This window comes from Acinonyx jubatus, chromosome B1 (genome assembly GCF_027475565.1).
Source record: "Acinonyx jubatus isolate Ajub_Pintada_27869175 chromosome B1, VMU_Ajub_asm_v1.0, whole genome shotgun sequence".
NCBI classification, from domain to species: Eukaryota; Metazoa; Chordata; class Mammalia; order Carnivora; family Felidae; genus Acinonyx; species Acinonyx jubatus.
The window spans coordinates 163229510-163252222 of record NC_069382.1 but is presented as its reverse complement, the minus strand read 5'-3'; the positions used below and the strand labels follow the sequence as shown (position 1 = coordinate 163252222).

At 35.2% G+C, this 22713-nt stretch overlaps 1 protein-coding gene across 3 annotated transcripts in view; it reads right to left on the bottom strand.

The window, feature by feature from the left end:
- Positions 1 to 452: 452 nt before the first annotated feature.
- The window catches only part of GABRA2 (gamma-aminobutyric acid type A receptor subunit alpha2), a 127136-nt gene continuing 104875 nt past the window's right edge, over positions 453 to 22713 (bottom strand). For 2 of the 3 annotated variants that reach the window (XM_053217404.1, XM_053217406.1), the window contains 3 exons: positions 19243 to 19445; positions 12984 to 13163; positions 453 to 7765 (listed from right to left, as the gene is read on the bottom strand). In XM_053217404.1, coding sequence (XP_053073379.1) covers positions 7469 to 7765; positions 12984 to 13163; positions 19243 to 19445 — 680 coding nt within the window. In that variant the 3' untranslated portion in view covers positions 453 to 7468. The remainder of the gene's footprint in view (positions 7766 to 12983; positions 13164 to 19242; positions 19446 to 22713) is intronic. The other variant, XM_053217405.1, reaches the window with a different exon arrangement.

Sequence of the window (22713 nt, the reverse complement as noted above, 5' to 3'; positions counted from 1 at the left end):
AATAATAATAAAAAGAACTCATTTAAATAATATTGCATTATTGAAAGAATAAGAAAGCTGTAATATTTTCCATTTACAAACAGAATGATGAACTTGAGTCTATCTAACAAAAAGAAAATCTTATTTTGTTGAATACTTTTATGTAAATGTGAACTTTTTATGATAGAGGGCAGTCAATTTTCTGGGTGAACTTAGGTTTTCCATAGCACCACTTTCTTAAAGTGTTAAAGGAATTGACAATTGCAATTTATGAACCCCTCCTAAAATTTGTCACCCTGTAATTTTTTATTTTAAAAAGAAAGTTAAGAAACTAACAACATTTAAAATCACTATTACAAAATATCAGTGTTATATCCCAATGTAAAAAAGGTCACATTTACAATAAGTTCAATTCTTATAAGCAAACATGTAGTGAATGACCAGAGTACAAAAAACACAATTTTCAGATCAAATATATTTAAATTAATTTTAATAAGTACAAAAAGATAATGTTTAGCATTAATTTGCATGGGACTGATTAGTATCTTTTTTTAAACAGCAAGCATAATGACACAGCATATTGAATGACATTCAATAAAGGTCAAATTATCTTACACATGTGAAAAATAGTGACTTTTCCCAATTACAACAAGGTCACAAATTACAAATATTATTAGCTCTCAAATGATTTTCTCAAATGAGAAAAACTACCATACAAGTGTATTGTCACCCAGAAAATTTCAAATTTCACCTAATGTGAATATTTAAAGTTTAATGTTGGAGCTTTATCAAGCATTCCCTATGCATGTAATTTTATTATTAATGTGTAGCAAGGGAAAAACATTTCATTTCTGTTTTTTTTTCAAATTTAGCAACAAATATGAAGCTTTCATAAGTTTTCATGCATGTCAACTCCAAAGGGAATATTTCATGAAAGGTCACATTCCTCATTTTAGAGCCCACCAAAACCTGAATTTGTATATGCTCAGAAGAATCTTGAAAAAAATTTGGATCCCAATAAACGTGAAATCAATTATGGAGCAGGCATCTAAGATCAATAAGTAATCGAGGATTTATCCATGGATGGTAAAGTTTAATTTGTAAAAACTGGGGCTCAAAGTTCAGTTTCATTTAGACCATTCTAATCATATATCAAATTTCACACATTATGTAGAGTTTAAAACAGTCAAATGCTTCAATTACTATGTGGAAGATTTTTTAAAATAAATAAATAAATGGGAACAAATCTATCACCCATTATGTCTAAACTAATTCTATACCTAACTTCTTTGTTTTGCTTTCCTAATATGATTTGTTCTCACAAATAAACTTTGTTGGAGACACTCCTATTTATTCAATAACATAGGCTGGAATTTGACAGTATGCTATAGGTAAAGTAAGTCTTCTAAAACAAAGCATGAAGAACTGAAATTTTCACACAAACTGAGCTAATTCAACACTGACAATCCCAATTCTGGCATTTATTTGTGGCCACTGTAGACTTCTTTCTATAAATAGTAACTTGCAACAAACTGATGAAGTCAATACATAATCCTTGTAGTCCAATGAGTTTAAATGTCATGAAACCAACGATATGGTAAACAAAAACAAAACCTCTCTGACCCCAACAAAACTGGCAAAAAAAAAAAAAAAAAAAGAGAGAGAGAGAGAGAGAGAGAGAAGAAAATAAAGAAGAAAACAAAATAGTGTTCTTAATCAACTTTAAGCATTTTTATATATTATCACTACCTATGGATCAAAAAACAAAAATGCAACATATTCCTAGAAACTAAATTGTGACTGATATTAATGAATAACTAGTTTCACAAAAATGGATTCTTGGTTGCTGTACAGTTTAGTGTTTGCTGTTTGCTTGGTTTTGTCATATAGAAAACCAGATAGTGGTCTTTTTATTGGATTGGTGCTCCCCAAAATGTATGAATATAAATTTGAATTAAAGCAAAGAAAAATACAGCTTTTTTTTTTTTACTTCGTCTAAAATATGTGTTGGGTTGGCATGTTGTTGTCCAGAACTTCAAGAATCACACAGTGATTTACGGTTGTTGCGAGGACTGAATGAGGTAATCTATGTGAAGGGCTTAGAATGAACTCAGAACCATTTCAATTCAAAAAGGTATGAAACTAACCAGTAATGCATATAGAGAGGACTTGGCATCTGCATACGATCAACCAGATATATAATTTAATGAAAGCTTTTACAAACCTCCATTGAGAAACTTGGAATTGAAAGATTTTCTTTCCTGCCTTACAAGCAGAATTGTGAAATCATCTGGGCCAACTAGAAGTACATCAGAAAAATGTTAACAACTTTTATAGGAAGGATATATGTAACCATATGTATGGCTCAAGACTAAATTCCAATTAGTATGTTTGTTATGGATCTACTGAAAAAACTATTCTATTGACTAAGTTAATTGCTAGTAATAAGAGCTACATTTGGGATTGGGCCCATTAATAAAATAAATTGTATAAATTTGTTTGAATTCCTCAAAATGTTCTTTCATACCTGCAAATACACACACACACACACACACACACACACACACACACACACACTCACATACACACACTCTTCTAATCAAAGCTAAGAACTTATTAAGGGTTCTTGGGGAAGACTACTATAAACTGAAACATCTATCAGTGGTTCTTCCCATCAGGCAACATATTAAGTGATGTTATGTATAAACTGCAACATAGAGACAGTGATTTGAAGTGGGGTATATTAGTATGTATATAAGAAAATGTTCTTTACATATACAGACAAATACAGAATACTTCAACTAAATAAAGTTGAAAACGGTGGTCCAAATATGTTGGATGATTAAGAATTTTCAAGAAAAACATGAGGATACAAAATTCTGATAAGAAACAGATAGATTTTGAATAATTTTTTGATTACCATTCCCACATGACTTCACAAGAACTCCATCTACTTTAGCATTTTAATCATGGTGCTTACCATGATAGAATCATAACTGTTAAATGTTTCTGTATATATTGATGCATATTTAATTTCTCCCTTTTCTTGGGCGTTAAAAGGGAAAATGCTTCACTGGGTTTAATTAGTAACAGACTCATTTTTTCCAGGAAGTTTTTCTCTTTGATATTTCTTTCACTATTTTTGAGGTCCTGAATTTGTTCTGAACTTGATGAAAATATGAGTGCTTACACTAATGGAAAACATTATTATCTTTTATACAAATGTTGATTATGAAAGATGGATATTAAAAATTTCATTAAATACTGAACTTCATCTTTTAAGCATGAATTCAATAAAGAAAAAGATTATAATTTGTCTTGTCCACACTGTTATGAGTGATTTTTATAAAGTGTCTCTGGCTTCCAAGCATGGATATTAAAAATAACCACAGTCCTTCCCAGTTTAAATGTTATGCTTCTGTATACTCTGGATTAATAAGAGGGAAACCCACGGTTCCCATGAGACCTCAATTACACGGAAAAATGCACTACAGGGTAACAATGAGTTAGCTTGATTCCCTTAAAATTCCAAACCTTTTTATATGAAAAAAAAAATCCTGGAAGTTGTTTCAAAAATATGCAGATGGTTGTAAGACTGTTACAAGACGAAGAACAGGATCAACCTATACAGTTTGATGTTTGGTAAAGTTATTAATATTTTGTGTTTGGTAAAGTTATTAATACTAATCAACCTATTGATATGGTCTTGGATCGCAAATTAAATAATAAACATTTCAGTGCTTCATAGGTATTGTCTAAGGCATCAAGAAGGAAGCATTTGAAAAAAGTCTTGATGCTGAAGAAACATGATTTTGCAGAAGGTGACTTGATTTACTTCCTTTGTCCTCCCACTGAAATGATAAGCTATGCCAAATATAGTAGAGACAAATACAGTAGAAACAGATTCCATAGAGCTTTGGTGTCCCTCTACAATCTACGATATCATGGCAGAGTTCAGTTCCCTTAGCCTCAGCCAGGACTATAAAAAGAACCACATCATAAACACATGAGATACACACACACACACACGTACGTATGTATACATATATATACATATATGTGTGTATATATACATACACATGTGTACATATATATATAGGTATATATATATGTACACACACACACCAAAGAAAAATATGAGTGAAATAACAGCATCTGTGTCCTTTATAAGATAAACTATGAAATATTTAAGAAAAAAATTGGAAATGTCGCTCAAGGGGATCACTTATTCAAACCTGAGATAAATTCGAAAGAGAGAGATCCCTGAAGATTGCTAAGCAGTAACACTGGCATTTTAAAAATCACGGAAGTTTAAAATAATTACTAACCGGTTATATTTGTTCCGTTTTTGTATTTAAAACATAGGAACACGAATAGGAGGAAAAAACAAAACAGACACTATCTTAGCACACTCATGATCTTATAACTTATTAAAACAACTCTCAGTGCTAAATTAATTCACGTGTTCCATTTCGTCTTTGATTTTCAGTCTTTAGAAGAAGGAGATGCACTTTAATTTTCATCTAAATTCTGAGGGTGCAATATGAGTGTTATTAACACCATCATGATGTGACACACAGTACGAGGTAAAAAAAAATATTTGTTGAATAAATATTAGCTGAATCAGAGCAGCAGCTATACAAAAATGAGACTTTATCTCTAATATATATACATGTACTTATCTACATTTTGTACATACCATAACTCTTTATGTCAATGTGCAACTGCATAAAATAGGCATAATGTGGGCCAAAGAGACCTCTGATAGTGTATTAAAAATGCAATTCTTGAAAATTTGGTCTTATTTTAATAAATTTGTGTCACTTTTCTTTTGCATCTTTACAATGGTTTATGGAAAGCAGAATAATTTTAAACACTACGGTTCTATGATTTAAAATAATTTTCCATGCAGCATCCTCCCTCTCTCCAGAAACACCAAAAGTTCCCTTTGATGTATAAATTTTAAAAGTTGGAGAAATGTGTAAAAAAATACACCAACATGAGAGAAATAATCAAAAATCCCAATCCACATCATCAGAAAATCTGAACTGTCAGGATGTTATTAGGTTCAAATAAGATTTTGGCAATTCAAACTAAAAATAAGAATAACAAGAATAACTTTTCTGGCCACTCTACCTTAAATTTTAATGAAACTGGTGTCATCGATGTAGGCGCAGCCCTTTGTCAAAGGTAAAGAGGAGTCTCTTCTGTTGTCTTACAGAAACTGCTATTTACAACTATTTTTACATATGTACATATTTATAAATTTATAATTTAGAGTCAGATATTAAGGGGGAAATGTAGAACTTACAAGCACAATGTTTTTAAAGTGTAAAGTAATGTATACCGTACAAAGCATTTTTATTGCTTGCCTTCAAGCAAGGTGCATGTTCTCAGACTCTTACACACTTCCCTAAACTCTACAGATCTATGTTATATTTAAGTGTGTAGGAAAATAGGGTATCTTCCATTTCAATGTATAAATAAATTGTATGTGTTAAAACTATTTAGATGACAAATAAGCTGTAATTGGAAGGGAATTAAAGAAATACATTTATTAGCTCATGTTAACAATTTTATTTTATTAAGGATTATGGATTACCTTTTGTGAGGGAACTTTTAATGTCAAGCCTGTCTTCACGGCAAATTCTGTTAATAAGATGCATTTGTGACCTTGGTATTAATACAGTCATGCAAAGCACATAATAGAATCACACTAAAACAAAGAAAATGAAAAAAATAAATTTAAACGAGGCAAAGGAATAGCAATTTTTGTTGTGATTTTGCTTATTTCCATAAGATACTTCTTTTATTGATTTTATGAACATACTTATTTATGCACTATACTGAAATACTGTACAAAACTGCAAGAAATGCCACTATTTGACTACTTATGTTTCTACAAAAACACCATCATAAAGGTGTATCTATTAGTAAAAGTCAACTAATAACTGCTAATGTAGATGTGAGTCAAAAGGATTTTGGGTTTGCCAAAAATCTTAAATCTAGGCATGAGACACAATTGTTAACTTCTATTAACATATTTCAGGGGCATAGAGAGTATATTTTAAATATTAAAAGAAAAATGAATTTTACCCATTAATATTTAGTAATTATATAAAATTGAAAATTGTGGTTTCTAATTTAGCTATGTGTGTGGACTCTAATTTAGTTAGTGTGTGTGTGTGTGTGTGTGTGTGTGTGTGTGGATACGTGTGTGCGTGTTTATATTTGTGCATGTGAACTAATCCACAATCTGTTGGTGATGCTTTAAAGTTTCTGTTTAAAAATGTTCAACTCTTACCAAAACCTCTTCTGGTATACAAAGCTGTTGTAAATTTGAGTCAATGAAATTTAAAGTTGCAATTTACAAAAGCAGATTTACATAATTCTTATCTGAAAGCACTGCTTCAAGACAGAAAAATGTGCCAATTCACTGCCCTTTCCTTTGTAATTAGTGGCTTCTGAGTCCTGATGAAAAGAAGCCTTAAGGCAGAATTTGCAGTAAACAGGAAAGAAGAGAATCGTATAAGTGCTCATCTAGATACTGTGACACCTATGAATTCTCATCAGTGGGAGTTTTTGGCACAATTTTCTAATCCAATGTGAATGTTGTTCCACAGCAGCCAAACTGGATGCTTTTTCCAGTCTCCAGCACCAAGAAAATTTAGCTGATCAATTTCAATACAACATATACCTGGAACGAGTAAGACACATTTGTCTTTTTTTTTATTTTTATTGTTTTAATTTAAGGTAGTTTCCAATGATTATAATACTCTGTAGGATTTGAATTTTACTTTCAAATGAACTCTGATGCTAAAATGTAATGGCCATGACATTCTGATAGTTATTAAATTCTAGGCATAATTAACATTCTGTCAGGAGTGACTCTTAACTATTTGAGCTTGTCATGCTGTAATATGTGCTATAGATGCTATACAGAGTAATTAAAAGCTGATTTCAGATCTCTAGTTTTTCTTCTGATGTGTGCTAAGCTTCCAATTACACTAGCAGGGATTCTGAGCACTCATGAAGGGCACTGATGTGGCAGATACAACGAGTTCTGTGATTTAGAAGAATTCCCCTTGGAATGAAAACGTTATCTTACGTTATCGTTAGGCAACAGTACAAAATAGTTCTATTTAAGACTTAAATCAAAAGAGTTCATAAAGTGTGGTATAGGATCCCCATTTTCATCACAATTAGAACAGTAGGAAATGAATCAGGTCACGTGAAATCCACTTTGAACGAGTTCCTAGGGTAAATCTTTAAAAAAGGCAATGGCTCTTTGGGCACGGGGTGCTTTCTGCCTGCGGTTCCGCAAGTTAGCAAATGCGTGTCTCCATTAGAGGTCTACTGGTAAGCTATATAGCTATATACATACTGTACATGTTGGTTCACAGATTAGCAGTTATTAGTCAGACTGTACATAGCAAAACAAACAAAGTCGTATGTTCCTATACATCCCAAAGATCACCTGTGTCTAGATTCAAGGACTGACCCCTAATACAGGTTCTCTGTTTAAATACGTAGCCCAGTAAACTAAATTAAATGTACCAAACAAAACTGGGAAAACTATTCTAGACATTCTGTCAATTTTGCTAACACTGTTGAAGGTTTTCTTGGCTTCTGCTGGCTTGTTTTCCGGCTTCTTGTTGGGTTCTGGTGTGGTTGCACTCTTGGAGATGGTGGAGAGAACTGGGTCTTTTGAAAGATTCGGGGCGTAATTGGCAACAGCCACGGCGTAAGCATTGTTCTGTATCATGACAGAAGCTTTTTCTTTTTTCTATTGAAAAATACAAGAATTAACAGAATGTGGGTTGAGCCTGCCACTTAACATTTTCCAAACTCCAGTTCAAATTCTGCAGAAAAGCATCTTGATAAAAACATCATTATCAATTAGAAAGGTGAAATTTAGGAAAATAAATAAAAGGAGTCCTAAAACCATGAGGAAATCCCCAGTGTAAAAATCAATGATACCATATACCTGAAGAACCATGTTTTTTTGTTGTTTACATGGAAAACAATCAAAACCATAAATGTAATAAACGATGCAACATTTTGACTCTTACAAGTAGTTATTCAAATATTTGTTGAATGAATGAGTGAATGAATAAATGGAATGTAGAGATATTTTAACAAGAGAAATGATCATCTACAACATATGACCTCAATTTCTGAACAAAGAAATTTATCTTCTTGAACTAGATAACAGTATTTCTCTCCCTGGTGTCAAATGCTTTATTCATATGGTGATAAACTAACCATATACGGGTGGCAGTGAAATAAATACTAAAAACATAGGACAAAGATAAAATACAAATTCTGCTTTTTGCCTAGCTCAACCACAAGCTGTTTCTCCTCCTAATCCCCAGTTCAGTTCCCACCCACTCTAATCTGGCTCACAATTATCTCCTGCCTGGACCAAATTAAATGTTTTGTGCTCTCCCAGCTTGGCTTGACCTTGTCCAATCATTAGACACACTGTAGTCACAGGGATTTTTTTCAAGACACAAATGGGATCACGTCACTCCTCAGCTTAAATCCCTTAAATACACTCTCAAGGTCCTGAGAATAAAATCAATACCTCTTACCATGGCTTCTTTTCTTTGTTATATACCAGTCCCAGGAAATAACTTCAGTTTTCAGAATATTTCCTTGTTTGGTACCTTTGGCCATGCCACTTCCTTACTTGAATTGCCTCTCTCCATCCTGCATTTCCTGTTATCAATCCCCTCTCATAATTTGGTCTTGGTTTAGTCTTTGTCCTCAAAAAGACCTTCCCAGCCACTCTATGCAGCACAGTCTTTTTGCCCATATGCATGCTTCACAGCACTCAGTTTACTTCCATCGTGGCATTTTTCAAAATGTATAAATTCTTTCTAGTGAGATTATTTGATTGACGTCTTCTTTTCTCATTAGAATCTAAGTTCAATTAAGGCTGGTGCTACGTCTGTCTTGTTTACCATTATAAACTTACATTTAGCATGGTGCCTTCAACCTGGTAGGCACATAATATGCAGCTGAATTAATGAACCTGGAAACATAAATAACATTTATCTGCATTTCTATCTCACATAAATGTCTTCTTAGTTATCTAAATGCAAACAAAATTGAGCCAGCTATGAATTATCCAAAATAGTGAAGAGTGCAAATCAACAGATTTAGAGGACGAATTGGCCTAGAACAGAATTTCAAATATCAATTATTTTCAATTAAGAATTCTCAAAATGTTCGGGGTGCCTGGGTGGCTCAGTCAGTTAAGTGTCTGACTTTGGCTCAGGTCATGGTCTTGCGGTTCGTGGGTTCGAGCCCTGCATCAGGTTCTGTGCTGATAGCTTGGAGCCTGGAGCCTGCTTCAGATTCTGTGTCTCCCTCTCTCTCTGCCCCTCCCTACTCATGTTCTCTCTCTCTCTCTCTCTCTCTCTCTCTCATAAATAAACACTAAAAAAAATTTTTTTAAAGAATTCTCAAAATGTTCAGGTAAAATGAGATAAGAAAGGTCCTCAGGGAGCCCAGAAGATCTAAAAACGGGCCTGGTTTTCTTGTCCTTTACTGACATCAGGTTTCTCCCTCCTCTCTTTCCCTAGCTGATGAGGCATTCTTCCAGATGTGGCTGGAGTATAAAAGGAAAGGGGTTGAGGGTCTACCACTATGAAAGCTATAAAACAGCTTTTCTTCTGCAATGGCACACAAAGTTCCCATGTTACAAATGCAGGGGAATTTCCAAGTATGTAACTGACAGCGAGATGGTAACACGTGCTGAACACTAGGATGTGTCAGGTGGAGGGTTAAGACTGACAGTATTATTTGTAAAAAAAACATCACTACTGGGTAGGAGGTAAGTTCGATACTTACCCATGTTACAAATTTCAAACTAGAGGCTAAAGAGGTTTCGTGATATAACCAGGTCTCCTGTCTGTTAAGTGGCTGAAAAAGCACAAAAACTCCCATGTGTGTGACTTTAAACCTCTGCTTTAAATATCATACTATGTGATATTACTCTTTGGAGAAGGTGTTTGAAACTTGGGAGTACACTCTTTCCTAAATTCCTAGTTTATATCACTAGGTCAATCTTCTAAAAAGACCCTTTAAACCATAAAGTATGTAACATATAGGGTTTATATTATCATTATTTCGAATACACCTAGATATCATTTAAAGTAATCTCAAATGGCACTTATAGAGAATTTGGACTGACCATGAGAATATTCTTTAACCTCTACCTGCTTCAGCTTCTAGTTTGAAAACAGGGAGATAATTATACCAAAGCCATAATGAACCACTGTGAGAATTTAGTGCGCAAATGAATACTCAAACCACATTGAAAAGCACAGTCTCTTAGCGGAGAGTAGGAATGGGTATAACTCAGTTACAAAATCTTGATTACTGGCTTACAAGATCCATTTTATATCTTTGAAAGAAGACATAAACATTGCATGGAGGAACCCAAAAAAGGTATCTTGGAAGAGGGACATTAAGTTAGGTCAGGATTTATGGTGCAAGGTTTAGACATTTTGACAAAGAAACATAAATGTAAATGTCCTTTGTTGCAAGAAGCGTGTACAGATAGACTTCGTACTCTCACCAGCACCCTTCCTGCCTGACTCAACACCCTTCAACTGTATACAAACCCACAGGTGATGCTAAATTATTTAACAAACTCTGAAGCAGGGGCACTAACAAAACAAAACAGATACTCTGGTCAACCCAAACAAACATTGGCTGTAAATACCCAGAAGGGCTGTGCCAGAATGTACCAGCCAAATATCACCCTTGAACATTTTTGTATGTTGCTGGGTTTTTTTTTCCATCCCAATACTGTGGATATTATCATAAGCAGTGTTGAAAATAATTTTAATGTGTATTTGTAACTTTTATTGACTTAACTACTAAGAATAAAATTTCATCTTATTTTTTCTTCATTGTTCAAAGAATGGCTTCAATTTCTGAATATAAGTGTGAACTTCGGAGGCAAGCTTAGTACCTGACAAGATGATGGCTTGGCTTCAGAATGCTCTCTAGGAACTCGGAAACTTGATTATTTTCAGAACCAATAGCAAGCGAAAGTGCAAGAGTCCCGAGTACTATGTTTAGTCAAAACCCAGTGGTTGGCACTTGTGATTTCTTACCAATTCACTGAATGAAGCGCAGGGCACTCTCATGGTACTAAAACTTCTCAATTCTTAGCCATAGCCCAGTAAAGCCTTTCTGGCGTAGATCTTACAAAGTCTTACAAAGTTATAAAATAACTCCCCTCAGTCCATTTGAAAGTAATTATCACAAATATACAGTAAAGCAAATTGCTCCTATCTATTTAAAATCAAAATCATGTATCTAGAGAAAAAATACTATTGAATTGATAGCTGACTTACATTTCTTAGATCTGCTAAAGCAGAGTATACAGATTAAGTCATCATAATATATTCTATTACTATTCTTTGTAATTCATAGATCTACTACTGATCGTACTAAAAATATTAGTACGCTAGGCCATTACAGAAGATATCACCTTGCCGTATTCACTGCTAACTTCTACCCACTGCTATTTTCTAATAATTTTAAGTGACTCTTGAATGGCTCTGTTACCAATGTGCAGATGACTGACCTAATACCTCTCACCAGAATTATCACCCATTATGTTTCATTAGACTTCTCTATCTACATAGTCCATAGGTAATCAAAACGCAAAATATCCAGAAATGATTACAGGTTACTTTCACTCCCAACCTAATTCTATACACTTTCCTTTATTCCTTAACCTGTGCATGATACCACAATTGAGCCAGGAACTGATTACCAACCCATGCTGTTCCCCTAGTTAGATCCATTTTATACAAACTCAGCTCAAAATCACATGTATTGAAACATTACTTCTTACTGCAATAATTACTCTTTCCATGGGCTTCCACGACACCCTAGTGTCTGTCTCTATAGTGGCATGTATACTTCTCTCACTTATTTTTTTTCTTCCACTTGACTGTAAGCGCCTTGAGAGCACAGACTGTGCAATGCAGAGCTGCTAGCATAGTTCCTGCACAGAAGAGGCTCAAAAAATGTTTGCTTTATCATGAATGACATGTACTAGAATGATCACTGGGACAAAAAATATATATATTTAGAAAGTATATGATATATACAAACATATAAAGCTATTTTGTAGAGTATAGTGTTTATGAGATTCATAAAATTTAGATTCCCATAGTCTGTTCTGTAATTCTATTATGTAATTATCCTGATAGTCCACAATTTTACCATTCCACATGTTTGTGGAAGTTGTTTTGCTTGTAATTGAGACTCATATTAAGTGGGAAGGGGAAAATACGGCTAATCACAAAATCAAGAGATTATGTGTTTTTACACATTAATTGGGGAAAAAAGAGGAAAATACGCTACTATAGAATTTGTTGATGCTGTAGCTGAAGTGGAATGAAAAGTAAATACAGCACATACTAATTACATTTTCTATTTTTTAAACAATGTTTTATAGGATTCAGAATATTCTGAGTTTATTACTTCATTAGAATGTCTGAACACATGTAAAATTTCAAGTCTGGAAAATTCATGATTGTAGAAATCAAAATGTCTTACACCATGGGGCAAGCCAGTTTCAGCTTCCTTAGAGTAGTAGATAAAATAACGTGTTAATAACTTGAGCAAATGCTCTTGCTAAAATATAGACATCTGTTAGCATAGTGACCTGGGATATGAATAAAAATAATAATCACATGGTTGCAGAATTGGAAAGAATCGCAGATATTGTCCTTAGAATAAGGAAAGGGAGCGCTCATAAATGTAACACTAGATAAGACAGACTTTGGAAAAAACCCAAGGTTGCCAGAGTGGCAAATCTATGCTCTTTCTATATACCATGTTGTTTTTTTTTACAGTCATTGTGGCTACTAGCCAGCCCATTTCTTGTAAAGCAACAACATGCTCCTGGGTCAGATAATGCTATTGTTAACTGTCTGCTAACCATCCTGACTGAGAAAAGTGATACTTACAGAAGATTGTTTGAAGGTTATACAGTCCATCCACTTCTCTAAGTACTCTAAAGTCTTTCCTTGGATTAAATTGGGCCATGAGAAAGCTATATACTTGGACCATATTAGCTTAGCTCCTTGAAGAATTGCCTTCACTGAGTTGTATGTTAATGTAATGCCTTCAGCTTTTATTGAAGGGGACTACAAGAGACATCAATATGAAATTCATTACTGAGTTTATTGGGAAAATGTTGACATTACTTTCAATAGTACCCAGCTTTCCCTAATATAAAACCCATATGATATTGTTTTAAAGAATTCAATGTAGGAAAATATTTTCTCTAAGAAAATCTATGCTTCCATTTTTTGATTACAAATAAGAGTAACTCCCGCCCCCCACCCCATGGTTTACTTTGGCAGCCAAGAAGCTCAGAATTTAAAGCTCAACTCCTCTAGCTATGGACTATAGCTAATGTTCTGGCCCAAACGGTGGACACATTTGCATTGTATTTTCCTTCATCCTGATATCTTACTTCTATTTATATTTTATTTTATAATAGTTAAGTGCATGCATTCTTTTGGTAAACTGCCTGAAATGCTTTTGGAACAAGGCAGGATGTTGAAAAATGCAAATAAATGAAGAAAACACTTGAAATGTGATGTTTTCTATGGATTGCATGGAGTGAATCACAAAACAATGGCACATTTCATGTTAGTTTGCATATTATGTTGCTAAATCTTTTTTTTTTATTTTTTAGTGTTTATTTATTTTTGAGAGAGAAAGAGAGACAGAATTGGATCTGGTAAAGGGCAGACATAGAAGGAAACATAGAATCAGAAGCAGGCTCCAGGCTCTGAACTGTCAGCACAGAGCCCGACGCGGGGCTCGAATCCATGCACTGTGAGATCATGACCTGAGCTAAAGTCGGTCACTTAACCGACTGAGCCACCCAGGTGCCCCAACTAAGTCTGTGTTTTAAGTAATTTAATATATGATGTGTTTGCAGAGAATATGCTTTTCTTGGCCAGTGTAGAACCACTGACTCAGATTTAGAAATGGAATCAGTCTCAAGAGATTAGAGTTATTTATTTTTTAAATTTAATTCAAATAAATTATGTGCTATTATTCCAGGTTATAGCAGAGAAAATGATGAGTGTGACAATACTACTAACTTCTTAGACCATGTAACCTACTGTTAGAAACACAAATTTATGATAAAAGTCTAATTTACTAAGGTCACATAAAATGAATTTGTGTCAGGTACTGCAGAAAGATAATAGAGGGCAGTAATTGGATTCACTGAGAAAGTTTCAGTGTTAAGTAAAATCAGATGGGTATTAAGAAAGAAGTAGGAATTCATCAGTTACAGAAGGAAGGAGGGGGCATTTTGGTAAGAGGAATCTAATGTCATGGAGATGTGTAGCAGCATGGATATTGGGGGATGGTTTAATGGCTAGAGGAAGAACACAAGCATGGACTTCAGATCTGTGTTCAATCTTGGATGTACCACTTATTAGATGTGATCCTGAGTAAGTAACTTTATGGGAACAAATCTATGGTTTCTCATCTCTTTTTTTTTTTCCTTAAGGTTTTTATTTATTTATTTGTTTGTTTATTTGAGAGAGGGATAGAGCATGAGTGGGGGAGGGGCAGAAACAGAGGTAAGGAGAATCCCAGCAGGCTCTGCTCCATCAGCACAGAGTCGACGTGGGGCTGAAATTCAGGAATCAGTGAGATAATGACTGAAGCCAAAACCAAGAGTCAGATGCTTAACCAACTGAGCCACCCACATGTCCCTGCAGTTTCTCATTTCTAACACAGAGATATTCCTAGGTACATGGTGGTAATGCACAATGAATAATAATAGTAATAGCTTGAGCAAACACTCTTGCTAAAATAGAGACATCTGTAAAACAACAAGTAACTCAACATGCGAAACAAACTTATGAGAAAGTTATGTACTTGGACGATATCAGCTGACCAACTTGAAGAATTCATTAAAGAGTTCAATAATTAGCATTAAGATTTCAACAACTCACTGAAGAGCTGAAAAATGACCCTAGCACTAATGTAGAGGATGGACTGGAGGGAGACATGATTAGAGACAGTGTTCTCAGAGAACACTGAGCAAGGGCATAGTCCATGACAAGGACAAGAAAATAGGCACCATGTGATGACAGGTTAGATGTTAAGGGGTATTTCCAAATTGTTGGTATGTGAGATTAGGTTTTGCCCTAGATTTAAAAAAGGAAATGTGGGCAGGGGAAATATACAAAATCAATTTAGAAGCTTTTATCTTTGTTTGTTGTATTTTTATTTAAAAAAAGATATGTAAAGATTGAGATAGTAGAGTCATATAGAAATGCCTAGGGAATAGGATAGATATATGATCCTAGAACTTAAAAGAAAGGTATGGGGTACAGTTATAGATACTATAAAAGCATGAGCTGTAGATTTGATTGGGCTGTACTTTATCCATTCAGACCATATTTACTGAGCAACTAATACACACAAGACCCAGTGCAAAAGGCCAACAGTGAATGATTTACTGAAATAAACATGGACATGTTATAATGATCAGTGAAGGAGATGAGGCATTATATACAATTACAAACTGTAATAAAGGATTTAATGTAAAAAATCAGGGTGCTAGACACACTTAAATGGGACTGAATCATTTCGGGGGTGCAGGATTCAGAAATTTCCTGAAGATTGACATTTGTTCTCAGGATGAGTAGGATTATCTATTTGGGGACAGTAAATGGGTGGACACTGTTTAGTGTTGTAGACATTCCCACAAATACTATCTACCAAACCCTTAAAGTGAGAATCACATAGTGAATAGTAAAGCCAAAAACAATAAAATAAAGCCAAATGACTGTCTTTGGGGGTAAACAAGAGCAGATGTTAGGGAGACAGGATCTACTGTGAACTCGGGCAGGGACTCTCAGAATAGAATGAATAAAGGCAGCTGCCAGGCCAGGATTTGAGGGCAGGAAGTTGCTATTTGAAGGCTTCTTGTAAAGAAATGCTGCTGACTTGCACCTGAATGGAGTTCTGAAGCCCAACAATATTCAATGGGTTGAATGGGGATCCCTTGAGAAAAATGAAAAATTATTATCTGATCTGAAAACGTGGAGGTTATTGGTGTTCGTCAGTTACAGGACAATACATGAAAAGGAAATCAGATTACAGTTTACAGATACAGATTACAGATTACAGGCTGAGAATTAAATTGAAAGTGAGAACACAGACATCGTCGCATGGTTTTCAAAAAGCTTGAATGGAGAAGAAGAATGGATCTGAAGATGGGGGAATGGGTGACATAGGATCTAGAGAGAGTTCTTGCCTCCATGGTAGATGAAACAGAGTAAGCATACTCCTCACTGAAAGGAAGGAGGCAGCTGGAAAGGAGAAGATGGCCTTGATGCAATGAGAAGAAAACAATAACTGATGCTTCAAGGCTGAGAAAAGAACAAGAGAGAAAGAGATCGAGAGCTGCAGTGGAAGAATTAGTCTTGGGCAAGTGGAAGAATGTTGGTTGTGAGGGAAGCTTCCAGAAGAACTTGGGGAATTTCATAATAAGATACTTTCTGTATATGGAAAGGAATAACAACTGGAGATGGAACATTTGATCCAGCACTACACTTTTAGAGTGATAAGGTTTTGTAATCTAGTGTCACACCTGAGGCTAAAAGTAGTAAAACATCTTGTCCAAGATCACAGAGCACAGTAGGTAGGCTCTGTCTTCTCACAGAGGGCTCAAATGTAGCTTGAATATGAATGGAGTGGATTTATGTATTTGCAAAAACTAACTTTCAAGATCAGCAGAGTGCAATCTACATATAAATTGTATGTTAAATGCGTATTTCCTTTTTCAAACATATGCTAGTGGTATGCATCTTTGAGTCGTTATTATTCTTATGATGCAAATTAATACTTGCCAGTTTACAAATGTTTAAGAACTTTTCATATGCTCTTTCTATTGACAGATGACTGAACTGCATTGACTTATGATACCAACTTCCGAAAGCTGAGGACTTTTTCCAGTCTGATAAAACTGGAAGGACACCAATATGGGCAGTGGACAAAAATTCTATAATTCAAGCAAATTATCATTTTCCACTTAAAAAAATTTCTTCTTAAGGGAAACTAAAGCAGAGAAGCCTGAAAGTAGACTGCACTGAAATATTTTTTCAGGCAGATGTGCTAGTTTGGGGCACTCGATTTCCTTTCAGTCCTAAGAATGTGGTTATTTCCAAGCTAAGTTTAGGGAGCACCTCCCAAAATTCATTTGAATCATGAAATTGGGTTGAGTACCCACTGATAAATTCACCATTGTAAAGACTGAACATTCTTTCTGTGAAGGCAATGAAGTTTTTCCTTGGTGTTACATGTGCAGACTTCATAAAAGAAACTCTTAGATTCTTTATTCAACAAAAATTCTCAAAGGCCTAGCTATGGAACAGTAAGAACAAGCAACGTGCCTAATACAATGTTCCCTTTAAATTAACCACTGAATTCCAACCACTTAGAACTGAAATAATACAACATTTGTTAGCTGTTTTCTTGCAGATGAGATCGGAACATCAATGATTTTGTCCTGGATTTATCTTTGCTCTGTGTGATTTGATATGTGGTTTGACTTAATTCCAGCATTCCTCAGTACTAGGTAATTGCTTTTAGAATGCATCATCATGAATGGGTTTTTTGCATTTATAGGTACTTTTATTTTCCAAGTACAGGGAGAAGGTATTTTATTTGATATGCCAAATCACAATGTCAATTTGATATGCTAAATCACAATGTCAATTTGATTGGTACCCTCATAGCATTAAAAAGTGATATATCAATGAATATCTATATGGAGAATTTACCACAAACCACTATTTATCTTTTGTGACATATTTATAAACATGTCTGGCATTTATAAATACATCTGGCATTTCACCTTCAAAAAAAGTTAGTATGAAAGCGCATGTGTAACTAATATAACTAAAAAGAAGTAACTGCATAGATAGCAATGAAAAAGCAGTACATTATATGGAAAATGAAAACATAAATCAATAATAAAATGTAATGGAAATGCTGAAATAACCTAGAAGTTAAGCATAGAAAGCTAATTGGATTCCCTTTAATATTTACTCAGTGGCTGTTAGTATGCAAAACGTTGCTTATAAAATGAAATAAACCAGCACTTATTAAAACTTACAGTTTACAAAATTAGGAAAAAGAGCAAGACTTTTAAATTATAACATCAATCATTTGTATGCTTAAACTGCAATATGGTTCTAGAAATGAGAAAAAATTATATTTAAATAACTGACAAAGAAGTAAAATCACCAAGTGTGTTATCCCAAATTTAATGGAAGAAGCATTTTAATAGATATATTGTTAAAAAGGAGCCTTCCAAGTAGAACTTAAGTATTAAGAATACTTTATATCTCACTGTGATACAGCCAAAGCTTCCTCTTAATGCAGATGAATAATAATCCATTAAATAAGAAAGGGAACAGATGTTACATTAATGCTCAAAACTTCCACTAGCTTCAGTACTTGAAACCTAAAAATGGACACCAACAATTCCCAAAGAAATTAATCTTAAAAACAAATGAGTCTCATAGACTACATGAGCAACTTAAACTTTCTGAGCATTGCAGCACCTAAGTACTTATTCCATACAACGTGGAAGAGATAACAATGTCGCTTGAACCTTTCTATCCAAGCAACAGCGATGAGGGTAGGTGAAGGGTAACTCAACTGCTGATAGAGCCTGAGATTCTACAACAGGTAAATTAAAGTCCACTTTCTTTTCAAATCTCTTTATTATAAAGCAGTGTGGTATTTAAGAGCATGAACTTCATGGTCAGATCTGCCATCACATATAGCTACTAACTTGTTGTGTGAGCTTGGGCAAGTAAATGACTTCACTAAGCCTTAGCTCCTTCATCAGAAAAATGACAATTAAAAAGAGACTCTAGTCATAAAGTTGTAAAGATTACGTGACAGAACATGTGTAAACAACTTAGCACAGTGCCTGACACACAGTCAGAGCTAAGCAGATGCTAGGGAGTGGTTTCAACAGAAGTCATACTCTAACAAGCACTCCTAAAGGATTTCAGGCAAAAGCATACTTTAAAAGAAATATGATTCACACACACACACACACACACACACACACACACACACACACACACAATTTACATTTGAATGTTTTAAATGTCAATTTTTAGGAACATGTCTGTTATAAACTAAATCTGTTAGGGGATTCTCACTTACCTTGTCATTGACTACACTCTTCCCATCCCAAGCCCATCCTCTTTTGGTGAAGTAGTTAACAGTTGCAAATTCAATTAGGGCAGAGAACACAAATGCATAACAAACAGCAATAAACCAGTCCATGGCGGTTGCATAAGCCACTTTGGGGAGGGAGTTCCGAGCACTGATGCTTAGAGTTGTCATTGTTAGAACAGTTGTGACTCCTGCAGAAAGACAGGAACCAAAAACATCAACAGATACAAGACAGCATTGGAAATATTCTTTTTTCAAAGTTACTTTCACTGCCACTGTATCCACTTAAAAAAAACTGGAAGAACAGAGCAAAGTTAATTATCACAAATGGCTGTTATAATTCTTGAAGTAATAACTCTGAAATGCTTTAAGTTTTCATTTTTGTTGCTATGAATCTCCTTTTTCTCTTTTGAATACTGTTAAGGGCACAAAGGTGGTGATAACTGAAGTAGAATTTCCTATGAGGAAAGTAGGTACTTTAAATTGATCCATTGTGCATTAACATTATTTTTAAAAAATCCCACACAAAGCCTCACATGCATTTATTCATCGTTTATTTAAAACACGCTAAGCAATGGACCAATCATCCACACCAGTGATCACAATGGAACTATGATTAAGAAGTTCTTCATTCTAAGTATAGCTACCTAAATATGAAATTAATTCTGGATCGCTTAGCGTCATGAGGACATAATTTCTTTCATAACGAAGCTTAGAATCTATAGAAAATAAAACAAGCAACTAAACCCTAAATCTTATAAAATGCAAATCACTACATTTTAAGGAATATTTTATACTCTGTTCATTTAAAAAATAATTTAGTTTCTTTCACTGCAGAGCTTTTCTGCCAGTAGTCAGGGAAGTCATAATGATTAGGTAAAAAGAAAGCAATAACTCAGGAGGTAAGCTGTAACATCAGCAGTCAAATGTCTGCAATTACCTGTTTTATCAGAGATCCAATAGAAGTTTAATTTCGTACATAGGGGACACATTAAATTAAAAGAGTTAAAATGTTAAAGATGTTCATTCATATGTTAAAGTTGTATACTATTGTATTTTTTGCTTTCCCTGAGGATAAATAAAGCAGCTTTTTCTTCTCATTTGCAATAGAGTTAGGAATTCAAAATAGCAGTGAGTCTTTCATCATGAGTGAATGCATGTAGGAATATGATGGTAGTAGTAGGAATAAAAGGTAGAAAAGTAAATTTACTTCACCTGCTACTAAGTCAATATTAAAAAACACATTTACAGAAACGCACTGCCCTTTCATGTCTCAAAGTGCAAGGTTTTAGACGACTGTGAAGATGTATTCTTTTGAGAACTGGGTACAGGAGAATACTTAAACAGAAAACAAGACAGATAAAACCACACATATCCACAAGCAAAACCACATCTTCCCCAACGCATGTGCTTGCACAAACGCATGCATGCGCACACATGTACACACACACATGCAAAATATAGCAATGCAAATGACAAATCAATATAGGAAAATATATTTAACTTCCTTAGCAGTTAAGGAAATATAAACAAAGTGATAATGAGATGCCTTTTTTAATTTTCTTTTTTTTTTACATTTATTTATTTTTGAAAAACAAAGTGAGACCAAGTGTGAGCGGGGGAGGGGCAGAGAGAGAAGGAGACACAGAATCTGAAGCAGGCTCCAGGCTCTGAGCAAGTGATCAGCACAGAGCCCGACGCAGGGCTCGAACCCACGAACTGTGAGATCATAACCTGAGCCGAAGTTGGATGCTTAACTGACTGAGCCACCCACGTGCCCCAAGATGCCTTTTTAAAACAAAATAGTCACCAAAATGTTAGCAAACTTCAAAAGATTTATACCACACTAGTGTTGAAGAGAATGTCGGCAATGGGCATCCTTTCTGAATAGGGATTACAAATCGGTGTCATACCTAAGAAATTGTTACCTAATTCAAGGTCATAAAGATTTAGGGACGCCTGGGTGGCTCAGTCGGTTAAGCATCTGACTTCATCTCAGGTCATGATCTTGTGGTTCGTGGGTTCAATCCCTGCATTGGGCTCTGTGCTGACAGCTCAGAGCCTGGAGCCTGCTTTGGATTCTGTGTCTCCCTCTCTCTGCCCCTCCCCCACTCACGCTCTGTCTCTCCTTCTCTCAAAAATAAGCATTAAATTTTTTTTATTTAAATGTATTTATAGGTATTTTATTTTTACTATTTTAATTTTTTTAATGTTTTATTTATTTTTGAGAGAGAGACAGAGTACAAGAGGGGGAGGGGCAGAGAGAGAGGGAGACACAGAATCCGAAGCAGGTTCCAGGCACTGAACTGTCAGGGCAGAGCCAGATGCAGGACTTCAACTTGTGAACTGCGAGATCATGACCTGAGCCGAAATAAAGAGTTGTACGCTCAACCGACTGAGCCACCCAGGCACCCCTAGTGACTTTTCTTAACTTATTCTGTAAAGTCTGATTCTTTTTGTTTGGGGCCACTGAGTTCTTTGGGATTTTGTTTGTTTGTTTTAGCGTAGTGGCTATCTGATGATTAGACAGTTTTCCTTAAATACCTGGAACAAAAAATTTCCTCAGTCTTTGCCAAGTGGCTCTGTGTGCAGGTTGGGATATGGCTTCAACTTTCAGCCAGGCAGTTTACAAACTTGCTTTAGCATACATACACCTTCTGCTTCTGTAGGGCCTCAAGAGGTGAAAGTTTAGGGCTTTCTCGGGTCTTTTTTTTTAAATTTTTTTTTAATGTTTATTTATTTTTGAGACAGAGAGAGACAGAGCATGAACAGGGGAGGGGCAGAGAGAGAGGGAGACACAGAATCGGAAGCAGGCTCCAGGCTCCGAGCTGTCAGCACAGAGCCTGACGCGGGGCTCGAACGCACGGACCGTGAGATCGTGACCTGGCTGAAGTCGGACGCTTAACCGACTGTCTCGGGTCTTTATTGAGTGTTCACAAAGCTCTGTGCATACACGTGGACTTTTAGATTCCAAAATACATGTCAGTGCTTTTGAAACTACTTTTGTACAATTCTTCCTTAGCCCTTCCTCTCAAACTCTTTGGTTAGACCATTGTTTGTCCCAAATGTTATCCGTCACCTCAGGCAGAAGCAACTAAAACATCTGCCTATAAATACTTTCAGTGACATCTCCCTGGTAGCAACTTTTGTACCAGGAGAATTCTGAGTCAGGTAACATACAAAGACAAGCTTTTTGCAAATGTCTTCCAGGGAGGCACCATAAAGTGCTGATAATACTTTCTGAATGAGCCCCATTTCCTCACCCTAATACCAGGAGGCTTTTATTTGGAATTTCATACTCCACCATGTTTGCTGGTATCTACCCTGATCCCCAGCAATTCTTCTAGATGGGGCGGGGCAGTATAAAATACCGGTGAACTGTACTGTTATATCCTCCGATGGCCTCCCAGTCACATGGCCTGGGTTTGAATCCTGGCTCCAATACTCGCTGTTTTTCTG